Genomic DNA, 25,341 nt, shown 5'->3' with positions numbered 1-25,341 from the left:
TTCTTACTGTAGATTACTGGCCTGTTGTCGGAGGCCTCTCCAGTATGTCCCATGCTGCAGTACTGGCTCTAGTATAAAATGACAGAAAGAGAAAGCCCCCTAGGAAACCATGAATCCAAAACCGGATTGCAAAGGGTTAATGACCATTAGAGCTCCAATCAGTTTCAATGGATCTTGAAGATAGATAGAAAAGTTGTCATGCACATCCTGGGTCAGAGCTCGCAGCTCCAGTAAGTCACTGGCTCCTGTCAGAGTACTTATCCAAGTTCCAGTGGCTGGGGGTGTTGATAGAAGTGGGATACATTGCAGTCATTCAGTGAGGGGTATATGTCAGCAGTCATCTGTACATATACCTCAGACATAGGCAACAAACTTGATGTTAACAGGGCCTCACTAATTAGTTTGCCGTAGATGGTCCATGCTCGGCCTTGCAATGCATCCCTCAGCGAGAAGCACCTAGCATACAAAGTGCAAGCCATTTGCCATTTTGCTGTGGGAGGAGTTCAGAAATAATTACATCCTTGGAATCTCACCTACTCACGTTTTAGGTGGTGGGGTTGTAAGTTTCCTGGTAAATCTAAGGCTAGATCCATGCTTCTCATGTGTGCGGTGTGATTTAACCCACCTTGATACGCACTAGCATGTCCTATTACCCATGCGTGATACGGACAGGAATAGGACATGTGATGAGTTGGGTTTTCACACAAACCATCCACAATCAGGAAGAAGTCAATGTGCATAGCCTCATCCGCTAGAATGGAGCTGTGTGCCGCTTGTGAATTGACACAGCCCCAAAAATACATTAGTGTGCTGAAGGCCTAAGAAACATTTGGCTTTTATATATTCTTTTATACACATCACTGTATGCCTCATTTCAATAACCCTGTGCCTTCAATGACATCTCATACTCATACCACCCCTCCCCCCAACTATAATGCTTTATTCATAGGACTGGGCTCCTTATATGACGAGGCCTTATGGGCCCCCTAAGGCTCCTGGGCCCAGATGCAACTGCATCCCCTATAGTTACACCAGTGCCCGTACCCCATGCAGGATCTGTGCCGATGCATCCCCGAGACCGTCACTGCACAGCTGAAATGACACCCTGCCAGATTCACTGACCTCCAAGGTAAATAAACAGTCCAACAAATAATCTTAATGTAAAGATTTATTCAAAGCTCATAAAGAAAGGCCCAAAAAATAGATGTCAGATTTATATAAAAAAAAACAAACAAATCACTAATACACATAAGAAAACTAAAAATATATTGACATTCAAAGAAACCCATGAAAACTACTATGCAGATTTACTGTAAGGCCAGGAGCACATGACTGCATTTTGGCTGCGTTTCTTTGCACCTATAATATGAATGTGCGCCCTGGACTGACTGCAGGTCTCTCAGCCCAAATTCTGGGCTTTCCTATGAGGCTTTGATTTTGGGTCAGTTGAGCTGTGATCAGGCTGGGATGTTGCCAAACAGTTGTGTGCTCCAGGCCCAAGAGCAGTCAGTAGTAGGAACAGGAGGAGTGATAGAGGGTGTAGTCTTCGTCAGGACCATAAAATGGACCCATGCAGCGGTTAGTTTCCCATACAGGGTTCAGGAATAGATGATTATCTGGTGTAAATCACACCCTGGTTACAAGATATAAAGCTGTATTATATATAGGTCACCAGATCAGATTATAAAAAGTACCATTCCCTTCTAAGTGTACAGGTCACAGACAATAGCAAATAAATGTAAAGTGTGATTTTAAGGCAGAAAAAAACAACAAAACCAACAAACAAAGTTGTCCATCCATTACACAGCCCTGACTTCTGTCTAGGAAACCTTAAAAGGGTTTTGGGGGAATCAGGTAAAAACACTTGACTAAGGGGAAATTGTAGGAGAAAAAATATATATATATATCCCCTGCCGTTCCAGTGCCTCGTCTATGTCGTCACATCCACCCATGTGGTGACTGCTGCAGCCACACAGTCCTCAGTGGTTTCTATATAGGCCACTGAGACAAATCATTGACTGCATTGGACACGTGACGTCATGTCTGCATCACTGTAAGCCAAGACCTGCAGGGAGCACTGGCACTAGAGCAGTGGGGGATTTCACCAGACATGGCATACTGTAAAATCAGCATTACAACACCCTTTCATGTGCCCAATGTTTGGCATATCCCAAACAACCCCTTTAAAAATGTATTAGTATTCTGTAGTTTAGTGCAAACTAAAGCATTCAGACCACCACACATGAACCTTCCAGTACCTCAGAGAGTTGCTGGTAGACCATATGTGCCATTCTCCACGAAGCAGAGGACAACTAGGACAATCCACATAAGTCAAATACATCATAACATGAGATCCCATCTTAAGCCGCTGTTGAACTTTACAGACAGAAACTAATGCCCTGTAGGGTCCTTCCACGTCTTGTGGTATTAATAAAAGCCAAGTGGCACCATTGGGATCTGAAGGCTGCTCATCTCTCCCCGTGCTCTAGAAATAAAATGCTGCTATACTTTAGCATTTACATGGATGGCAGGTTGTAAATTAACATCCCTGTCCTTCGTGACGTTTTTACCCAATGACACCAAATACCAGCTCACTAGAGATACTGCCATAAATCCATGAGGCAACTGCGGCCTCCGCTTCTTCCGGAACATACAGAGCTCCTACTTTTCAATTTTATATTAGAGAAGATGTATCCAACAAGCCTTAAGAAGCCCCATACATACCAGTGTCAGTAGAGTTTGGAAAACTTACAAGTTTATTATGTTAAAATACAACTTATTCTTGGGCTAAAACTATTTCAATAAAATGGAAGACATCGCTTTTCACTGCTGAGTTCACAGAGTTGAATCTCCTTCTTGTAACTGAACACAAGTAATGCTTTCTGGTTTTAATATGGAGGGTGAAAGTGTAATTCTCCTGCTGGAAACCTTGGAGGTACATAGAGTCAAGTGAGTTAGGTTAGCAGTAGGATAGGATTTTTATTATAGGCCTTGCTGTAAAATGGAGTGCTTATACTTGTTTCCTACTCCCTAAAGAGTGTAGGCGCTGTTCATAAGGCACTCTTTGTCATCAATAGGGTTCCACATGGCCCGGAAACCTGCATTGTCCTGATTTTTCTTCGCCACCTTCACAAAGAACAGGATCATGATGCCAATCAGTGTGGCAGCAAGGAGAGCAAGGAGGATGGGAAGCACCACAGCTGTAAAGGAAGTAGACCGCCATTAATAGCACATCAGACTCATGATATAGTTAAATACTTAATGAAGTCTTCAAATTGCTGCTCATTAAAGTTAAAAGGAACCCTCTGGGCCTGGAGCGAAAAACGGCTGCGCCACTTCTCTGAACACCTGTTGCACACTGGATTAGTAGAGGACACTACACATCTTTGACTGTAGAGTGCTGGCTGCATGAGCAGTGCAGCCATCTTTGTTTCTTCAGGCACAGAGTGTCCCTTTAACAGCAATTATAAAAGTTTTGGGTTTACCTTCTACCAAGCCACTTGTTATTAAGCAGATCTGACATGTAAAAGCTAGATGAAAATTGCACAGAAAGAGGAAGACTCAAGATAACTTGTTTTAAAGGGCATTGAGGAAGCTTATCCCTCAGTTTCCCTGGGCTGCAATTGGCGCACACAGGACAGAGGCTTTTAATATCAATCCTTTCATTGACGAGAAAGGCACTCCAGCCCTTTGCCATTAAATCACCACCTAGCCAGTCAAGAAATGGACTTTATAGTTCTCATAGTAACAAATTGAAAAGGGAAAAAAAAAAAAAAAAAAAAAGTAAAAAAAAATAATCACCCTTGAATTCTCCGCATCTGATGTGTGCACCAATCAGGCAGACTGGAAGTCATGTGGGATTGGATTGGCTTGCTCATATCCTTTAAAATGCCATGTCAGCCCATTGCACCCCAGGAAAACAAGAAGTCTCCTCAGAGTGGCCCTTTTCTGTCCATTTACACGACAGTCTAAGCATAGATGTTGCTGACATACTATCAAGCTACAATAGCTAATGTCCATCCAATCACTAGAATGAAATGGCAGAAATGCTAGGAAAGCCACATTGTTGGAAAGTTACAGTCAACGGCTGACCGTTTGGGAAAATTGCGAGTGGACACAGCGGCACAGCGCCTTCATAACACTGCTGCCACTTTATTCTAGTGAAAAGAGCAGGACCCTGCCAATCAGACATTGGTGACATATTGCTAAGATCCAACCTCTGTATGCTAAAACCCTTTAGGATGCTTTTCACATTAGCCAGATTTTAGCATGAATCCACAGCAAAATCTGCACCATTTTGTGCGGATTTTGACACCAATTCACAGATTTCACCCTTTCGATGGAAGGGGTGAAGTCTGCTGCTGATGCACACCAATGGTGCAGATTTTCTCTTGTGGAAAATCCACAAGAGAAAAATTAAAAAATGGCGGCTACACGTGTCCACACCCTCAAGGTGTGAATTTATCTTTATAGATTATATAGAACACTTTCTATACTCTCCTGTAACATTGTAAGCAGTATTCTCTGTATATAAAGCTTATAAACTGTGGTGACCATCTGCTTCATTTCAATTATAATATGCACTATAGTGCCCGTTTTTGTATATTATAACACTTACCGGTAACAGAACGATGCATGACATTGTGATCTGCATAGTCGTCATCATCTCCTGAAATATGAAGAGAAGCAGAGGTTGATCTTTCAGCTCAGTCAGTCATACAAGACTAAGCTTCAATCCATGGAATGTTATGACTATACTAGACACGTTACCTGTACGGCCAAAGCACATGTTCCTACAGTCAGTCTCAGTGAGGTAGTTGTTTTTGTTAGAATTGCAGCCACCATACACAAACTTTTTGCATGTGCCTGATGAAGAGTCATGGAACCACCGTTGGAAGGCAGCGCGGCAAGGTCCAACAACAGCAGGTGCTGCACAGTACTCTGGGGGTGCAGAAGGGACAGAACAACAAGTTAGCCTTCATCTCAATGCATCAATAGCAACTATTTTATAGAAATCAATGTGCTCAGGCAGTCCGTGGCAAATACTCTTCAATGATCACAGCACATTATTCAGGACGTCATGAAACAAAACTAAGTTTAAAATGTAGCCATGTTGAATCTAAAACTAGTCAGCACGCTGCTTCTCACCAAAGTGCAATTGCCCATTTAAAGAAAATCCCAGCTCACAGGATCTTGCTTTGTTTCTTGTATCATTCTTGCATACAGCAATCACAATTGTGCATGGCCAGCATTATGGCATGACCAAAGCTTTTCTTCAACTGCTCAATCCACAGGTAAAAGGTGTGCGACTTAAAGAGTACCTGTCCTCTCCCCTGACATGTTTTAGTAATTGTATTCCTCATGAAGCAATTCTGGAGATTCTCTTACAACTCTGCACCGTGCCATTCTTCTTGGATGTGTATGAAGATATTGACAGCAGGGTTTTACCACTGTTATTTCTTGGGGAATGCAAGTACTTCGTATAAACACACATCAGAAGTTTTGATGGGTCCTTAAAAAAAAACAAAAAAAACAAACAAACAAAAACACCCCCCCCCCCCCCCTTTTTTTTTTTTTTAAGGACCCATCACCAGATGCTATTGCCTAGGCAAGACATACACATCACTATGGGCAGAATTTAAAGACATGGCTCTCAAAAGTATTCCCAGAAACAACTTGCTACAATACCTGCAAAGTTTTCTTTTTTGGGGGCTTGGACTTTTGCAGCTTCCGGCTCTGGTGCTAAACAGAAATATTCTTCAGTATGCAGTAGTAATCTAATAGGTACATATATTAATAAGATATATTGTACTATTATAAATATCTAATAAAGACATCACCTGATTGAGAACTGGCAGGCTCTGCATGCTTACTGGGTGCTTCTGTGTCTCCAGACTTCCCAGCTAAAATAAGGAATACAAAATGCAAGTGTAAATATAAACAGCAGGTTTCTTGTATTCCAGCTTGTATACATTTACATGTTCATTAAGCCTTTAATGAGTGGCCCATTTTAGGCCCTGATGACCCATTTTTCTGCCACCCCCCTCCTCCAACTGTTGCATTCCTAGAGCCTCAACTTTTTTAAATTTTTCCAATCGACAGTTAAGTTGTAAACAAGCCCTCATATGGCTATCATGGGGTAAATAATATAACTTATTACAGTATTTTTGGACAAGACTAACTTTTTAGCAAGAAAAAAAAAAAAAAAAAGTCTTGCTAAAAAGTTCCTTCGTTTTATACTCCAGTGTTGCAGGTGAAGGTGGCAGCACCAGACCCCCCCCCCCCCCCCCCAACTACTTCCTTATTTGAGCAGAGCATTCATAGACCACTTTGCTCAGCACAGCAAACAAGAATTTCCTCCATAGCGTTTGAGACTGCCCAGAACTGCCAAATTACTATACTGGCACTATTTATTAAAACACTACCCAAACTTCCTGTCACTAGCAGGCAGCAATGAAGCATCTTTTGGAATTACCCCATCGGATGCCTCCCACTAACTTTCTTAGGGAAGCCCTCAGTGTACCATCTGATCCATCTACCTGGACTTAGCAGGCCAGCCTCATACAGCTGCTGCCATCCTGCCCAGAATTCTCCTTGAGCAGGAGTGAGTGGACAACCCAAGGAGCTGCAGTCTCAAATGGTTGCCCTGTGGGTTAGCCTCCTGCCCTCATATGACCAGCACTGAATGAAACCTCACCCTATTGTATACTATGGAGCAATAGAGATTCAATAATGTGCTCGATAAAGTTCATACTGTACTTTTAGGTTTTGTGCATAGTTTTTTATTAAAAGATAAATTACTTGCTGTTATTCCAAGAGCCATAACATGTTTATTTCCTCATCAACAGATCTGAGTTCTGTGGGATGAGCTCCAGTGTTCATAGATCTCATTTTTAGACGCAACGTTTCAGATTTGTTTTCTGTAGGCAAGATTAACAAAACCTGCAATTTTTGGCATTGTATTTCATGGTGTTCACCAAGCAGTATAAAGGATATGTTAAATTTATTCTGCGGGTCAGTACAATTACGCCAATACCAAACTTAGTTTGATTTTGCCACTTTCGAAAAACAGAAAGAAAATAAACTTTAAATCACCGAATTAAACATCTCCCTTTTCCTTGTCAGTGGTGTACAGCAGCTTTTTCTGCAGGATGAGCTGTTTTGGGGGGGGGGGGGGGAGGGGGGGGGGGGGGGGGGGGAATCATGCCCACGAGCGATGTGGAATACACCCACAGATTTACCCCATGGGAGTACTGCAATAAAAAGCCTGTGAGTGATCACGTTTTTCCGTGGTCTCCATTCCTTGGTATCACTGGAGCCCTACCGCTGCGGAAATCCACGGTAAAACAGAACATGCCGTGATTATATTTTTCCTGTGGCAGAAATTCACATGTGTGCGTTGGCAGGCAGAAAGCCATTAGCTTCAATAGAACCTTGCCACTGCGGAATTCATGCGTGGATTTCCACCAAAGTAAACGAGGTGCAAATCTGTCCGTGGGCATTCACGCTTATGGGTACAATTTGGCGATTCATGTGACTGATTCCCCCCCTCTTTTAAAATAGTTCATCTCACAAAAGTTAGAAGAAGAAAAACTAATCACAGCATTGCCTTTTAATTTTATATAGTATTTTTTAATCTTTTCTTCACTTTTTATTTTTGTCCCACTAGGAGATTTTAATGTCTTCTATTGGGAGTGCAGTGTATTACATCTAGCAGGGCCCTGCAGACCACCATACATGGCAAGGCCTGGAGGCCAAGCCTCTGGATTTCACCAACGCAACCCATCAGCACCCCACAACCACATCAGTGGGTCTAATGGGAAACAGGTGGTGTGGGAAATAAACAAACACCTGTACTGTGCATGACCACCTGCAAGCCTTCACAGCCATATGCAATACAGTTAATTGCCGTATGCAGGGTCAGCAGCCAAGCTCACAGCTGGAATCTGCTGTGGGCCTCCCGCATGCAGAATCCGACCCGGACGTGTGAGCCCAGCCTAATTAAATTCTTACCTCAACCTATAGCACTCCTAGACAAGCTGTATGTGTACTGTGGACCTCAATTCACAGTAAACAGGCAGTCGTTCGTAGATAAACAACTATCTGATTACAAAGGCTGATCATAGTTTTATTTTTAGGTCTGCATAATCAAAGTGAACAAATTCCTATTAGTCGTTCGGATTGTGCAGGCATTTACACTGAACAAGCAGTGCAAGGCGGCCCTCAGACATCAAGCTCATCAGATATTAGGGAACACGTAAAGAAGTCTGCAGCTCCTGCAGGTGATGGGATTCTTAGGCAAGGGTCACACAATGGAATTTTCATGGCAAGGGAGTGGAGACGCCCGTTGGCTATTACAATAAATGATTAACCTTCAAATGGAAAAGAGGTATGTGTAGCTTAAACAAAGATTATTAACCACTAGCAAGGCTACACTCACCAAGCTTATAGCTTTTGATGAGAATATTTCTATATGCAGGTTTTCCTCCCCAAACTACAGTCTGTGTCGAAAATCCCCCCCACTAGAAGGAGCTGAGTTTTGCAGCAAAACATGCAGATAGGCTGGTTTCACAGCCATGGTAGAGGATCGCAGAGTTCTCCCATTGCTTTCAATGGGGCTGGCGCTGCTGCCACGGACCCATTGAGAGCAGTGGGCGATATCGCAGCTAGATAGGACATACTGTGATGCGTTTCCTGCATAGCATCACAATAACATGCAGGAAATTGTTACGCATGTGTATGAACCCATTCAAATGAATGGTGTTATTTGTGCGTCTCGCAACACACAAGTCTGAGTGATTTTCTCACCAGTGTGAACCCAGCCTTACATCTTAAAGCCCGTTTACATGGAGCGATGAGCGCTCAAAAGTAGCTCTAAAGCCATCTTTTGCACGATCATCGTTACGTCTAAATGCGTGGCCATCGTGCACTGCTCCTTGATCGTTCAATTCAAGCTAAGCTAAAAGTCATTGTGCAGTCTTATCAGGACCGCACAGAGTTCTCCACGGGTAGTGCCGATAGTATTGTTTCCCGCCAGAGAACAAGGGAGCTGAATGCAGATAAGAGACCCCAAGCTATTAACTGCATTCAGCTAAAGGCTTCATTTGCACGCTAATAAGCTAAGTAGCTGAGTAGCTACTTAATAGTTTATGCAACATGATCACTCAAAGCTGTCACTTAAGCGGTCGTTTGAGCGATCATCGCTCTGTGTAAATGAGGCTTTAGGCAGATATTCAGATGATTAGGAGTTGTGGCGTGATTACATGAACAGTGTAATTAAGGGAGATTGAACAATACCTCTGCAGCGCCACCTATTAGATGGGAGAACAGTCTTGCCACCTGAGATGCCAAAAGTGGTTCCACCCTTGGCCTATATAAAAGGTCCTCAGAGGCTCCTTGTGTGTAGTGACCTCTTTTTCCGCTTGTGTAGAGCTTGTTGACCACTAGATACCTCTATAACGTAATCAAAGATTTATCACAGTAAACAGTTTGAGAGGAGGTGCAAAATTGCAATGCGAGAAGCTGGATGACCGTATAGACAGATTGCCAGCAACCTGGATTGCCGTGACCAGATTAGGACAAGCACAAGCAGCTCCAACTGTTTCCTTATCCGCCATCCAGAGACAGGTGGCAGCAGTGTTAGACCCGTCTCTAAGAAGCATTTCCAGGCGCTTGGCTGAAGGAAATTTCGTCTCATGACACCCATTACTTGTACTGCCTTTGACACCCACTTTCGCCTCTATTTGCAGTGCTGTGGTGAACGAAACTAGACTGCTATGGAGTGGAAGAGAGTTGTCTCCAATGACGAATCCAGGTTTAGTTTGAGCACTGATGACTGCAGTTATAGGGTCTGGAGACCTAGGGTTGAACACATCAATTTTGCTACCACTGCTGGTGTGATCTAGGAAGAAGGGTAACCGCATATTACAGTCGGTCACCCCTAGTAGTGGTACGAGGGACAATGACAGTTCAGTGATATGTAGGACATCCTGCAGCCACACCGGTTATCCTTCTTGGCAGGGTTTCCAAGAGGTATTTTCCAGCAGGATAATGCTCGGCCGCACACAGCAAGGCTGTCACAGGAATGTCTCCACAACATTGTCACACTTCCATAGCCTGCCCAGACGCCAGATTTATCACCAATAGTACATGTATTGGACCATCTGGGACACCAAGGAGCTTGCATGATCCAGGAGGCTCAGTTACAGCAAATGTATCCTGCAGTGTATTGGTGCACCATATGGAGCCTGTATGCTTCCATGCCCGCTCGTATTTCATCTTGCATCCAAGCTGGAGGCGGCCCTACAGGATACTAGAGCCCCCCCCCCCCCCCCCCATCAAGTGGTCAGTTTTCCACAAAATATGATTTTTTTGCTCTATATTGGAATCACTTATATCAATATTACAATCACACATAAATGTATCATTTGATTCCAACAACTCCTTGGTGCCCAATTTTTTTTTGACAATGTGCATTTCATTAGCGGTAGATAAAAACTACCTGAAAACACCATCCACTGGAGTTCCCATACAATTCATTGTAGTTTACTTATCCTCCGGCTCCATGGCAACAACCTAGCTGGAAGCTCCATGGTGTACAGGGTGAGGCCATTAGTTAGTAATGGGCTTGTCACAAACACAGTTTAAGCGAGGAGTTCAAAGCAGAATTCGAACTGAAATTCTACAACAATGTACAGTACAATATAGGTGAATGGCGTTTCAAACCCCCATTCGTTTACAGCAGAAGATAATCCACAACATGGCTATCAAGTCTGCAGCATGCTCTACTGTTTAGGGAAATACTGGGGATTTTCACTGCCGAGTTAATTCATTGTAACACAGCAAGTGAATGTCAAACACGGATTTACTCCTAACAGGTATGTAAACCAGCTCATGAACAGTTTTCTAAGACCTCATGTCCACGGGAGGGTCGGATTCCGCATGTGGGAGCCCGCAGCGGAATCAGACCCTGCCCGCAGCCAAGGACTGCGCATACCTGCCCAGGTCTTCACTGCAAAAGTGTACAGAAGCATCGGCTTCTGTACAGAGTTTTGAAAAAATAAAAAACAAACTGCTTTCTCACGGAATCCGCAATGTCAATTGTGGACGGGCCACGGATCGGATGGCTTCCATTGACTACAAAGGAAGCCATCTGTACAGGAACCACACTAAAATGGAGCATGCTGCGATTTGATTTTCACATGCAAAGATCCGCATGCTTTAATTTAGCTGCGGACGGCCATGTTTTCCTATGAGCGGCAGATAGTCTGGAATTCAAATCCACCCATGGACATTGGGCCTAAATTAGACTAGTACATGTGACACCCACCTTTTACACCTTGACATTTCTGCATACATTCCTTTTGTCCCACATGGTTGTTCAGGTTACCATTACAACCTCCATAGGTGAAGGTTGCACAGGTCTCAGCCTCGGCATCATAAAACCATCTTGTAAAAGATGCACGACACTGCCCAGTTGCCTTTTCTGGCAGGCAGAAATCTAGTGGAAAGAAAATAAAGTGCCATACGGTTACTTTATGGATCAAGATGCAGTTAAAAAAAAATTATATATACATTTTTTACTATATTGAAAGCCAACACAAAAGAAATTACATTGCTCATGAACTAAGTATGAGAAGTCAGAAATTTCCTTTTACATACATGAAGTACATGACTGCTGAAATGGAAGGTTATATTCATAGTGTGCTAACTATAAAATGTTAAAGGGACGCTCCCATATCAGACTGATCATAACCCAGATTTTGCCATAAAAGTCTGATAGGCGTGACCCATACCCATCGCCTGTTCTGGCCACCCCTGCCCATCCTAAATGCAGTGGTTGGGAGGACAGAAACAGTCAAGCTCTGCTGTTTTCGTAGCACCTATAGCAGTCAATGAGAGTTATGCAAATATAACACCAACTACGCCTTTTCTCAGAAATTGGGAGTCGCAGGAACAGTCTAGCTTGTAGGATACTTTTAATCAATAAGGCTCCCATTATCCTAGTTACTTTGGCTGCATTAGAGCAATTGAATACCAAAAAAATAAATAAAAAGTTGCAAAACTTATCTTGTGAGGCAGTTTATGGAATAATGCTTTCACAACTCAGCAAGGGTTAAGTTTCAGCAGGACTAATCTAGGTTTCGCAAGAGCCTGGGACACTTACTGCATTATCTGTTGAAACCATTATATGAGGAAGAAGAAAAAGAAGGGCCAGAGGGACACAAAACCTCTTATTACTCACACAAACAGGCCTAACAGGTTTAATGTCAGCAGTGAGGATGGGAAGGACCTCCGCATGAAGGAATTTGGGTTACTGCATGCAGATTATGTACCATTTTAACCAGGGAAAACAGTTCCCAGGATAATCTATTCCACAAGAGGGAAGGGCAGGTGGGTAAATTACATCCCTTAACCCCCTTCACATAACAGTTTGAAGAAACACTGAGGGAATGGGGAGGGCAAGACTATGGCAACCCTTATTGTTCAGTTGTATCCTACATAAGGCCATCACTATCAGTAGGAATCCAAAAGCTGTTCAACTCAGGTAACGTCTTAAAATAAATGCAAGTTTGAATGATAATGTAATCACAACTAACGATTTGAATTGATAGTAGTTCATTTTAGACAGAAAAAAAATAATGGTTTGCAACTTGTTACGTGTAGACAGCGATCATTCACATTCATTGGTACAATGAATGGACTGAATGAGCAAGTGACATTGCAACGATTTTCCTGCCTATGTAAACTGTCTGCCCAAGTGAACAAGCAAACTCATCGCTCGCTTGTGTGAAGTCTCTTGCTCTGTGTAAAAGAACCCCAAGGTTGCAGTCACATAGGGCTGATAATGGGGTAAAAACCAGCAGCATTTTTGCTGCAAACACAGCAAAAACTCTTTTCCAATGCGGTTTTTACCACAACTAGGCTGCCCCATGCAAATTCGCCATAAAGTTACACCTGCTATCTAATGTTGGGAGGATTGCTACAATTGTCGATAAAGCAACCAAATCAGAGTTTATTGATGCGACAGAACACATACTTTGTTCCCCCTTTTCACAGAATGCACACAATGACACCATTTGGTGAGTCTATATAAATCTCTAAATGTAGCCCAATAATCCAACGCATCACCCCTGTATTATTACATAACTTAAATTAAAGCAAGTGGCTAACCACATAGTAGATAGCCAGTCCAAGTCTCCTGAGCAGGAGCTGTTCTGATCTATGGGTTCAATTCGGTTATCGTCCAATTGCCGCCATATGATTTATTTGTTTCCTAGTCACCTTAATGAGGCCTCATCCACACGGGCGATTGCAATTTCTCATATCCAAATTGCTTTGCTTTTACAGCTATGTGCTTTATCGCCAGATGGAATATTCTCCCCCCCCCCCCCCCAAAAAAAAAATTAACATCGCACATGGTTCCGATTTTATAGGAATTTGCATAGATCTCCATTGCAGGCAGTTCTCTCGCATAGCATGCGTGTCACTAGAGGCTGCTATGTGATGCTAGAAAGTGGCAGACTCCATAGGGAAACAAGGGCTCCAAAAAAAAAAAAAAAAAAAAAAAAAAAAAGCATGCCGGGATTTTATAACCTTGCGATTTCTCGCAGCCTTGCAATTTTTCATTCACAAACCCTGAACCAGTCCAATATAAAATCCTACAGGTGGCGATCACTTGGAAAGCCTCCTGTACATGTGCAAACATGCAAAACTGGAGGCCGTGGATAAAGCAGTCATTTGATTATATGATGAGCGTTGCACACTAACATATTGCTTAGGCCACCTGCAGGCAGACAGCCAGGTCAGATCTGGCTGCGAGAATTCTCGCAGCGGGACCCGACCCGAGCGTTTGCAGAGAGCAGCGCGGGCACTCACCTTTCCCATGGCCCCGGCTCTTTCATGTGCCGGCTGCCGGGCCGGCGGCTGGTGAGTGACGTTTCTGTGTGGGGCTCGCAATAGAGCATGTCCCGATTTGTTTGCTGCGCGGCCGTCTGCATAGGATTGCGTTTCTTAACGCAATCCTATGGCAGCTTTCAGGGGTGGAAATTCCGCGGGAAATCCCGCCGCAGAATTTCCACTCGTGTGCAGGCGCCCTTAGGAATCATTCACATGAGCGCTGTATAGAGAGTTAAAAGACTGCAGCTATACTGCACTAACAGGTGATTTCCTGCTATTTTAGTTAGCCCATTCACACAATCAGAGGTGCAGGTTATCCAGCTCCCATAGGAGCCTATGGAAAGCTCGCACCAAAGATGAGTCAGGTCCTATCTTTTCACGCACTACGGACCTTAGATGCGGGCATTGCAGTTGCATGTCCTATATTTGTTAGATACAAGCATTTAGCACATCTAAAATTCCTTCATCTGAAGGTTTCTATAGGGAGCTATTGGTTCTTCTAAGAGCCCTTTCTTTGCGCTCTTATAATGCGCTAAAACAGCACTTGTGTGAACGAGGCCTTACACGGGTTTTCTAGTGTGATTACTAGGAGGAAAGCTACTACATACTTAAGCTGCCTGTCCACAGGCGTTTTTGCACTGCGATAATCCAGCCGCAGGGAACGTTTTCCATACTGTTGCTATGGAAAGAGCAGTCGTCCCCCCCCCCCCCCCCCCCCCCCCCCCGTATTTGAGCGGAGAATCATAGTGATTCTCTGCTCGTGGGCGGCAAATCATGACATGCTGCGAATTGCCGCGGTGAGCCTATCTGTCAGGTAGGCTCACCGCAGAGTTCTGTCAGCTGGCTCCTGCTACCGTGGCAGCCTTAGTGGATGAGGGTCAATATCATTTAACTCATTAATGGGCATAAGTTCTGGAAAACATCTTCAAAGAGCATCCACTTGGGACATCAACTGCTGCAAGAAACAAAATTTGCAAGAAAAGGCCCATTTACACAGAGCGCTGATGGAAGGGGGGGGGGGGGGGGGGGGGGAGAACAAAGGCTCTGAATGCAGATAATAGCCCTCAGGCTATGAGGGGCTGCTAAGTCTTTGGCTTTGTGTGTGTTTTTTTATGGTAATGAATGTTACATCACATGCAAGCCTTAAAGGGGTTGTCTCCTGAAATCAAGTGGGGTTCAGCACTTCTGTATGGCCATATTAATGCACTTTGTAATATACATTGTGCATTAAATATGAGCCATACAGAAGTTATTCACTTACCTGCTCCATTGCTAGCGTCCCCGTCGCCATGGATCCGTCTAAATTCGCTGTCTTCTGGCGTTTTTTAGACGCGCTTGCGCAGTCCGGTCTTCTCCCTGGTGAATGGGGCCGCTCGTGCCGGAGAGCTGGTCCTCGTAGCTCCGCCCCGTCACGTGTGCAGATTCCAGCCAATCAAGAGGCTGGAATCGGCAATGGACCACACAGAGCCCACGGTGCACCATGGGAGAAGACCCGCAGTGCATCGTCCGTGAAGATCCTGGCGACCATCTTGGTAAAGGAAGAAAGAAGTCGCCACAGCGCGGGGATTCGGGTAAGTAATAAACCTTTTTTTTTTTAACCCATCCCTTGGGTTTGTCTCGCGCCGAACGGGGGGGGGGGGGCTATTGAATAAAAAAAACAAAAACACCCGTTTCGGCGTGAGACAACCCCTTTAAGTGTCTAATATAGGTTTTAAAAACAACTGTTTGTAGCTTATGGCAGCAGTGATCTAGGCACACGGGAAACAAAATGGCAGAGTCTAAGGCGATATTCACCGCAAATGAGAGCAGAGGAGTGATAAAATTCTTGTTTCTGCAAGGAAAGTCGGTTGAAGATTCATGGTGATATGGCGCGACATGGGTTCACATGCAGTTCGATCTGTCACGAATCTGTCGACTGCTGATCTTGCGAATCAGCCCCGGGCCACTTCAGCACCAATGATGAGGAATGTCCTGACGACAGAGGTGGTTGTTCCGGAGATTGTCGATGCTGTGCACAACCTCATACTGGAGAATCAGCGAATTTCAGCTAAAGGAATAGCAGACGTCATGGGGATTTCTCGTGAACGTGTTTGTGTCATTAACCATGAACATTTGAACATGAAGAAGCGATCTGCAAAGTGGGTCCCCAAATGTTTGACAACAGATCAGAAAAGCATGCGAGTGAAAACTGCTCGGCCCATTTGTCAGCGTTTCCGGACTGATAAGAACTTCCTGGATTGACTGGTCACTATGGATGAGACCTGGATTTATTTGTATGACCCTGAAACCAAGGAGCAGTCAAAAGAGTGGAGGCACAGTGGTTCTCCTCGCCCAAAGACGATCAGGGTACAAAAATCAGCCACTAAGTTGATGGCGTCTGTGTACTGGGATGAGGATGGCATGCTGCTAGTGGACTACCTTCAAAATGGTTCCACCATCAATGCAAGGTATTACATTGAACTTTTGGACCAATTGAAGGCAGCTCTGAAGGCCAAAAGGCGCAGCAAACTGTCCAAAGTAATCTCGTTCCTGCAAGACGCCTCCGCTCACACTGCACAAGCGACCACGGCAAAACTGGTGGAGCTAGGCTTCAAGCTGGTTGAACACCCACCTTATTCACTAGATCTAGCTCCCTCCAACTATCATGTTTCCAAAGCTGAAGAAACACCTCAAGGGTACCAAATTTCACACCATTTCTGATGCCATGGCTGCTACAGATGACTGGTTTGAGGCACAACCGAAATCCTTTTTGCAAGGCTTACAGAACTTGGAATACCGATGTAAAAAGTGTGTTGACATCAGTGGGGAGTATGTGGAATAAATGTAAAGTTTCATCTTCCTATCTCGTTTCTTTCTAGGTAAAGCCAAAGACTTAGTAGCCCCTCAAAATTGAGGGCTTTCAGCTAAGGCTTCATTTGCACACTTAATTGCTCTTAAGCAGCCAAGTAGCTACTTAAAAGTTTATGCAAAATGATTGCTCAGAGTGAACTCCATAATGTAAATTGGCACTTCCAGAAGTCTCAGACTTGGTTGTATTTCCTGCACGCAAACCTGCGATTTACATACCACAAGTGGGTGCCCGTATACTTCACAGACAAGCCAACAACCATACAGATTACCAGGCGATGCCACTTAGACATCACCTGACCAGCAGTGTTGTGCTCACTAGAGGCCAGCGAGTTCTAGGTGCAGAGGTGAACTAAGAGCGCCAACTTTCTGGAGGTTAGGTGGAGCGCTGTGGCTGCTGAAATTACCTGCGTGTCCGCAGCAGATTTTGAGTCTGAGGCTGGGTTAACACCGGGTGGATTTGCCGTGGAGTTTGTGGACTTTCCACACGGCAATTCTGCCTGTGGCTCCTAATCCTGGAATTAGCCAGCAAAGTAGAGGAGATTTTGCAAAAATCTCATCCACGGGCTGTGGCCAAGCCACACGAAAACGGACATGCGGTGCAGAATTCAGTGTGGTTTTGAAGCTTCGCTTATCCCGCGGTTTGTCGATGCGGTCATTCCGCAAGGTTTCCATGGGATTTCCATCCTGTGTGACCCTAGCCTTAATCTGCACTGATTGTGTGGATTTTGACCCCGTTTGGAATGTAGAAATGCTGTAGCATTTCCACTACGTCTAAACATACTATTAGGGTATAGTCACATGGCGTAATTCACTGTGGAAAAATTCCAAATGAATGCAGCCTCTAAGATTCATGTCTTTTTGACGCAGATTTTTGTCAATGGTCAAAATCTGCATGTGGAATTTCAAGATGGAAAGTCTTGTTTTCATATCAAAGAGTGGTGCCACTTCTTGATATGGAAACAAGATTTTCTACATCAAATTCTGTATGTGGATCCATGTGAAACTGCTTCAAAATGCAAATTTTTTTTTTTTTACACAGATTTCAGAGGATGAATTCATGTGGAGTTTTTTCAGGGTAAATTCCACTGTGTGAACACGCCCTTACAGAGAACAGAAGTCATGGGTAAGAAAGTAAAGGATCAACATCCCTCAGCCAAGAGGACCAAATTCCTTCCAGGCTGTCCACCAGAAGGCCAAGTTACAAACCAACTGAACGCATAGAGTCTAGAAACAAAATGGGCTAGTGATGAACGAGATACAGCAACTCCTCTTCGTGCCAGCAGGGAGGGCTCTGCGTGCCGCCTCTGGCACACGTGCCATAGGTTCGCCACCACTGATCTAGACTCTACGCTTCCCGTAATACAGCTCAGAATTCAGTTTGCCTTTTTTGCTGCTACATCACACTGTTGACTCATGTTCAGTCTGTGATCTATTAGTATACCCAAGTCTTTTTTCATACGTGCTGCTTAGCCCAATTTCTGCCTGCATGTAATTTTTTGTTCCTGCTCAGATGTAGGGCTTTGCATTTCTTCCTGTTAAATATCATGGAGGGCCTCTGGAAACTTTTAGCTATCCCTAAGGCCTCATGTCCACAGGGAGGAAGGAAAAAAAAAAAAAAAAAAAAAAAAATCAGGCCCGCTACGGATTCTCCACGAGCGCTGAAAATAATAATAATAAAAAAAAAAAAACAACTTAACCGCAGCGGACCAGCAGGTCCGAAAATGGAGCATGCCACTTTTTTTTCATGCTCTATTTTTTTTTTTATTCACTTGTATTGACCATCCGTGGGTATTTATCTACCTGCGGGTGGTGGATCCGCATGTGGGTGATCCGCTGCGGATTTAAAATCATATTTTGCCCGTGGACATGAGGCCTGAGTGTATCTGCCAAAATGTGTTCAAATGATATACAAGCTAACTCTTTATTTTATAATATGGAACTTAATGAAACCTAAATTGAGACAACCTGTCGTGTCTCTGCTAACCACCATAGGATCCAGTTCTCGTCTTTGGACTCATGGGCATCTCTCAGGCAATTCCTGAAATAATTCGAGGAGCTCTGTGAATCCAAGTCGCCCATAGAGATACACGGGCATCCGCAAGTTGATTAAGAACATGCGGAATAGATTTGCAGGCCTTTTGGTCCGGTAAACAAATCGCAGCATGCTCCATTTTTGTGGAGGGAGTGCCGAGCTATTAGACTGCTCATGCATGCTGTCTCTGCAATAGATCAGCATTCCTTCCTAGCCAGTGAATGCTATGTCACAGGGACGTGACAGTCACCGACCTCAGGAAGGAGAATGCGAAGAATGCGGGCTTCATAACAAGCCACTAGCTTGCAGTGAGGTGACCCCAGGCACTGGAAAACATCAGCGAGAAGATGCTGTAAGGAGACAGCCTGTGGAGGAATAGGGGTATAGATTTTTTTTTTCTTCTTAAATGACAAAACCCCTTTAAGTTTCCTTTGACTTTTTTGTAACATGAAGCTTAGGTAACTGGTAGTCAAGCCTCATGAGCACAGTGCCAGTGCAGCAGCACACGGTACCATAACATACCAAGAGCCACTATATGGAGCCTCTGAAGAAAGCTTACGGAGTCACACTGTAACACAGCATGTGAAGGCACAATGTTTTAAGCCTGATTCTGTATGAAAAAAGCAAACATTTTTGTATGGAAGAAAAGGGATAAGGAGATACTGCAGACCCACAGACTGCTATGAACGCAAACTAGTTCTTACGAAGATGGTGGCAACATCAAGTACAACTTGCAAGTGTCACATTAATAGACAGTGATGGACCCCATGCTGCAACCTGCTAATTCTGGCCTATAGGCACCATACACAGTCACATTATGCTGACAAGTATAGCCACACCAATATACTGCAGGACTAAAGTGCAATATATTGCTCAGTCAGGGCAGGCGATCACACTCCCAGGTTGTAAAGACTATTAGATTACTGCACTAGCATAACACATTAATGTGTAACATCATAACAAATCACAAACACCACATGAGGGCAAGGACAGGATTTCAGTCACGTTAAAAGACTTGAATTGATCACTAGATGGCACTGTTCTAGGAATACAACACTACGGGCTCCTAGCCACGGGTGAATCTTCACTGCGTTCCCTGTGGCAATAATCCGGCTGCGGGAAACGCAGTGAACACTTTCCATAGCGTTGCTATGAAAGCGCAGTCCCCAGTCCACGAGCGGAGAATCAGAGATTCTCCACCCGCAGCCGACAAAAATCGCAGCGTGCTGCGAATTGCCGCAATGAGCCTATCAGATCGGATCTCCATGGTAAGCCTTCACTTGGCTCCTGCTCTCCAGCGGCAGCTCCCGCGGTGGTATATCGCAACGCCCATGGACAGGCAGCCTACAGCAGAGGAATGAAGCAGTTAGGTATGGAGAGCTACATTGATCCATTACTAACCATCCTCTGAAGGGAGAACACACGAGAAATTATTTATATATAATCTATTTTTTTTCCTTAAACTGTAGCTTTGGGAAGCACTGTATTTAAAGTTTGCTCTTGAGTTTGCAGTGAATATTATGGTGGCATCTGTGCACTATAGTGAACTGGCAAATATGTTCATACGGGACTGAAAATCCCATGGAAATCTTGTGGAATGACTGCATGGAGCCTTTCGCTGCCTGAAAGGAGAGAGGCCGCAGTGGAAAACAGGGAGAATGGACATGCCGCGTCTTTGAATTCCATGCGATATGTCAATTTCAGCCCGGCTTAGCCGCTGCGTGTGGACAAGATTTTTGCAAATTTTTTCCAATTTGCTGGCTAATCCCGAAATTAAAGTCGCAGGTGGAATTTCTGTGCAGAAAGGAGATTTTCTGGTATAGAGTATGCTAGTTTCTGGAGTAAACTACATTATGCCCCGGGCCAACATATTTATGACCTGATACAGCCATGCCCCCTTTTCCAGACACTTTTGAGAAGTATCCAGGAAAGCAGTGTTGTGCTTTTTTTTTTTTTTTTTTAAACACAACCCTCAAAAAGACACACAAGTGAAGCGCATGGAACGTACAACAGTATTTGGTGCATTTTAAATAGAGGATCCCTACTGAACTAGAAGTAGTGTGACCTTGGAGATGTCTATTGACCCTCACAACCCCTTTAACACCTTAAAGGGGTTGTCCCACGGCAGCAAGTGGGGTTATACACTTCTGTATGGCCATATTAATGCACTTTGTAATAATCATGCATTAAATATGAGCCATACAGAAGTCATTCACTTACCTGCTCCGTTGCTGGCGTCCTCGTCGCCATGGTGCCGTCTAATTTCAGCGTCTAATCGCCCGATTAGACGCGCTTGTGCAGATGGGTCTTTTCCCTTCGGCTCGGCGGCGTTCTGGCTCCGCCCCCTTGTATGCGTCTTCACGTAGCTCCGCCCTGTCACATGTGCCGATTCCAGCCTCCTGATTGGCTGGAATCGGCACACGTGACAGGGCAGAGCTACGCGATGATGTGTAGAAGGGGGCGGAGCCAGAACGCCGCTGCTGCCGAGCCGAAGGGAAAAGACCCATCTGCACAAGCGCGTCTAATCGGGCGATTAGACGCTGAAATTAGACGGCACCATGGCGATGGGGACGCCAGCAACGGAGCAGGTAAGTGAATAACTTCTGTATGGCTCATATTTAATGCACGATGTACATTACAAAGTGCATTAATATGGCCATACAGAAGTGTATAACCCCACTTGCTGCCGCGGGACAACCCCTTTAATCATTTTTTGGGAGACAGGGTGACTGAAAAAGTGCATTTCTGGCTTTTTTTCTTCTGTCTGACAACGTTCACCGTGCGGGGTAAATAATGTGCTACTTTGATAGATCGGACTATTGATGACCTAGCCTGAGGATCGGTCATCAATAGTATTCTCCCTGGAAAAACCCCTTTAATAGGAGCTTTGCGTGTAATTCCAAGCCCAGCCCCCGCAGTGGGAACGGATCTGTCTGCTTCCTGCAAAAATCATCTCTGTGCGCAAGGGCATCAGTGCAAATAGCTGGTCAGTGAGGGCCCAGGTGGCGGAACCCCTGATAGCCCATCCTCAGCATGCGCCATCAAGAATTTACAATTGGACAACCCATTTAACACAAATCACAGTCCATCAGAACCAGATGCAATCTTTCCAGGACTCTTTAAAACATCCATATACCCAAATGTAGGGTTCACATGGCAGAAACAGACTACAAAACCACAGCTAGGCCACATCTTCAGCCCTTGTCAAGAGACAAAAAAAAACAAAACAACCATGCACGGAATTTCCATTGCAAATTCTGCAAGACACACGAGTATTAACCCCTTAGGCAACCTGCAGACGGCCGGGTCGGATTCGGCTGCGAGAACTTTCGCAGGGAGACATGACCCACTGCAGAGAGCCGCGTGTACTCCCCTCCTTCCGCGGCTCCGGCTGTTTGATGTCTGCGCATGCGCAGACCGGAGCGTGAGATTTCTGTGCGGGGCTCGCAGAGAAATAGAGCATGCCGCGATTTGTTTGCCGCGTGAGATTTCGCGTGGATAAGTCGCGTCCGTCTGCCTAGGATTGCGTTTGCTAACGCAATCCTATGGCAGCTTCCACGGGCGGAAATTCTGCCTGTCTGCAGGCGGCCTTAATGGCACAGGACGCAAGTTTATATCCTGGCAGGGTGGTAGTTAAAAAACAAAGCCGTATCTGCGCACTTTTCACTGTTGGCATATAACACACACTGCAAAATAGTACCAATAAAACCTACAGCTCAACAACAAAACAACAAAGAAGCACTCAGAGCTATGACCATGGGGGGGGGGGGGGGGGGGTAATGGCATAGCATTTTGAAGGCAATGGGATGCATATTTTAAGTGCATTTTGCTGTAGATCTGCTCTGAATACGTACCATGTGAGCACCCTACGAGGACAAACCTGTAACTTTACACCTGTGAACCATGAAGCAGCAGCGCCTCCCATCAGCACCGGAGAGCAGGCGCTCCCAGACAGAATAATCGCTCAAACCAGCAAGAGTAAATGACTGTTCAAGCCAACAGCCGGACGGACGAGAGGCGGTCATTATCTGGAGGCATACATTGTGGGGTCCTTCGCTTCCTGCTCAGGGTAAACCGCGACAGTTCTGTCCCTCTATAAGCGAATGAGAGGGACTGGATGAGACGCGCTTGAACGAGCCAACGACGCACCTCTGTCTAAACAGGCGGCACCAGAGCGAACGAGCTTGTGGGGACGTCACTCACTCAAAGGAGAGTCAGCTCACAAAACGACAACCTATTAGTTATATCCTCATGGCCAGCCTCCTGCCACTCACATCACTATGGCAACCCAACTGACAAAATAATCCCCCATTGTGCATCACCCCTTATTAGAGGGTTTGTCTAGACCCACATAAAAGGTTCCGTTTTTTCCAGTAACAGCACCACATCTGTCACCAGGCCGTGTCTGGTACTGCATTTTATTCCCATTCCAGCAAAAGATGCTCAACTGCAGTACCAGACACAGCCCATGGACAAGGTGGCGCTATTGCTACAAGCACAGCTTTCCCTTTTTCTGCCAGTCGCCCTTCACAAGCTAATTGCACGTAATGTCACAGCATTACCGTTACTATCGTGAGAGCTGGATGAGGACGGTTGCTATGGGCAACGCCAATGTTCCCCTAACTCTAGCACAAATTCCACCCCCCACCCGGTTGTAACATAACGCGTCCGTTACCGTCCTGTGTGGGCCGCACCCCGCGGCTGGTCTTCCGGTAGCTCCTCGCTCCGTCCTGCTGGGTCAGCTCACACAGGTCGTAGCCCTTGAACGTACACCTGAGCAGGTAACACCTGCCGGCGGACATGACGGCTACGTCACAGTCCTTGGTATCACAGCCCCGCTGCCAGCACGCCTGCTCGTCCGCCACATCCTCGGGGCTTTCCAGAAGCTTCACTCCGAACTGAGAGGGGAACTCCACATTCTCCATGCCATAACCCTCCACCACCTCGTATCCCTCACAGGGCAGCTCGGGGTCTGCTAATGCCACGGGGATGACGAGAAGGAGGAGTCCGCGGAGCCACCACACCGCCATCGCTGAGCGCGCTCTCCGCCTTAGCGGGGTCTCTGTCTGTCTGAACTGCGCCACTCGTACGAAGCCCCCAACCACCGCGTCCCTGCGCTGCACTGACTGCCGTCTCTGCTGCAGGCTGCTCTGTTTCCTTAATAAGCCCCGCCCCCAGTGACGTACCCAGGTGCTGAACAACTTTCCCGCCCAGCGCCTCACCAGGTGCACCGTCTAAGTCACGCCCACTCCCCCTCAGCAGCGAGCAGGTGAGGAGAAAGGAGGAGACGCCATCTTCCTGTTTACCTCACGATACTCCTCCTCCGTTCTCCTCCCTTGACTCTAGTGAAACCGGTTTGGGGGTGGGGAACAGTTTCAGTTCTCAGTAGGAGCGCTCAGTGTTCAGTCTCATCACAGTGGATATGTGTATAATGACTAATCACCTATCACAGAGCCATAATGGTCTATTGTCCTGACAGGAATTCTAGGGAGACCATGACTACACTCAGCCTGTAGTGTGTGGGCTGTATATTAGGAGTAATTTCCTGTCCATTGTGTGTCATATCTCGGCATTTATTAAGAGAATGATGGTGAACAACACTGCGAGTATGTTTATTGTCTACGGAGGTCAGGGCAGCCATGATGTAATAATACCTTCACCTGGTGATAAAGGACCGACAAGCAGCTGACAAATGAGCGAAGGTGAAGGCTTGTTCCACGGCTGATGAGCTTCTTTATGCGAGGCTGTTTGGCAGTGAATCTCCCTGTGTGAACAGCCGGCCTAGGGGGATAATGGTCGTATTAGCGCATGCTCGTCTCTGTAAGACAATTCTTGTCCCGTGTTATGGCCCATTTACACGGGACGATAATCGCTCAAAATTCATTCAAACAAACCAATTTGAGTGATAATTGTGCAGTGTAAATGCACAAAAATCGCTCACTATTTGTTCACAGGTTCTTATCTGTGACTTTCAGTCAGCATATTAACCATCGCTTGATCGCAGACTCGTTGCGTGTAAATGCTCCCCGCTCAGAGCCTCACATAGAAGGGGAAGCGCTGAGTGAGAAGTCTGTCAGTGTAAACGCTCTGCATGAGCGCTAATGACCTTAGCGGTGACGTCCGTGCTCTGCAGTCGTTTACCCGACTGTCGGTCCGTGTAGAAGAGCCGTTACCTATTGATACATTTACACAGGCATGCTCGAGCGTTCCTCCAAGATCTCGTTTGCCTGATGATCGGACCGTGTAAAGGGACCAACGAATAACCAAAAATTGAGTAAACACTTGTTCCTTGGTTGATCAGCTCCGTCATGCCAACAGAAAAATGCTCGCAGTTCGGCGGTAAATCTCCCTCTGTGGATAACGATCGTATTAGCCATCGCTCGTCTCAATAAGCCAATTCCTGGCCTTTTAAGAGAAAGCAAAATGAGTGCCGATCGATGCGGATGTCAGTCCGCGCTCCTTACATCCATCTGTGTAAAAGCATCATAAAGCCTCATTCACATCGCCATTTTAATTTCCATTGTTCTACTCCATAAGGCCGCCATCCCACGGGCTACAAA

General features: G+C 45.4%; 1 protein-coding gene across 2 annotated transcripts; it reads right to left on the bottom strand.

The window, feature by feature from the left end:
- Positions 1–1,150: 1,150 nt before the first annotated feature.
- Positions 1,151–23,938, bottom strand: SPINT2 (serine peptidase inhibitor, Kunitz type 2). Of its 2 annotated transcripts, none has more exons than XM_066581171.1 (7): positions 23,457–23,938; positions 11,330–11,500; positions 5,841–5,903; positions 5,689–5,742; positions 4,771–4,941; positions 4,619–4,666; positions 1,151–3,200 (listed from the first exon to the last, which is right to left on the bottom strand). In XM_066581171.1, the coding sequence occupies exons 1-7, from the start codon at positions 23,809–23,811 to the stop codon at positions 3,031–3,033; spliced, it is 1,032 nt and encodes a 343-aa protein (XP_066437268.1). In that variant the 5' UTR covers positions 23,812–23,938; the 3' UTR covers positions 1,151–3,030. The 2 variants fall into 2 exon arrangements, with proteins under 2 accessions (XP_066437268.1, XP_066437267.1); XM_066581170.1 differs by having other exon boundaries at positions 4,619–4,669; positions 23,457–23,937.
- Positions 23,939–25,341: the final 1,403 nt, after the last annotated feature.

Source organism: Eleutherodactylus coqui, chromosome 10 (assembly GCF_035609145.1).
Source record: "Eleutherodactylus coqui strain aEleCoq1 chromosome 10, aEleCoq1.hap1, whole genome shotgun sequence".
Lineage (NCBI taxonomy): Eukaryota > Metazoa > Chordata > Amphibia > Anura > Eleutherodactylidae > Eleutherodactylus > Eleutherodactylus coqui.
This window is presented reverse-complemented; position numbering and strand designations above follow the sequence as displayed.

Bases quoted from the DNA above. Each gene is read 5' to 3' on its own strand.
- SPINT2 (XM_066581170.1), bottom strand. From the start codon at position 23,811: ATGGCGGTGTGGTGGCTCCGCGGACTCCTCCTTCTCGTCATCCCCGTG. The intron at 5,904-11,329 runs GTGGGTGTCACA...TCCTTATTTTAG, and splicing joins GAAATGTCAAGGTGTAAAAG to CTGGGAAGTCTGGAGACACA. The intron at 4,670-4,770 runs GTAACGTGTCTA...TTCATATTTCAG, and splicing joins CATGTGCTTTGGCCGTACAG to GAGATGATGACGACTATGCA.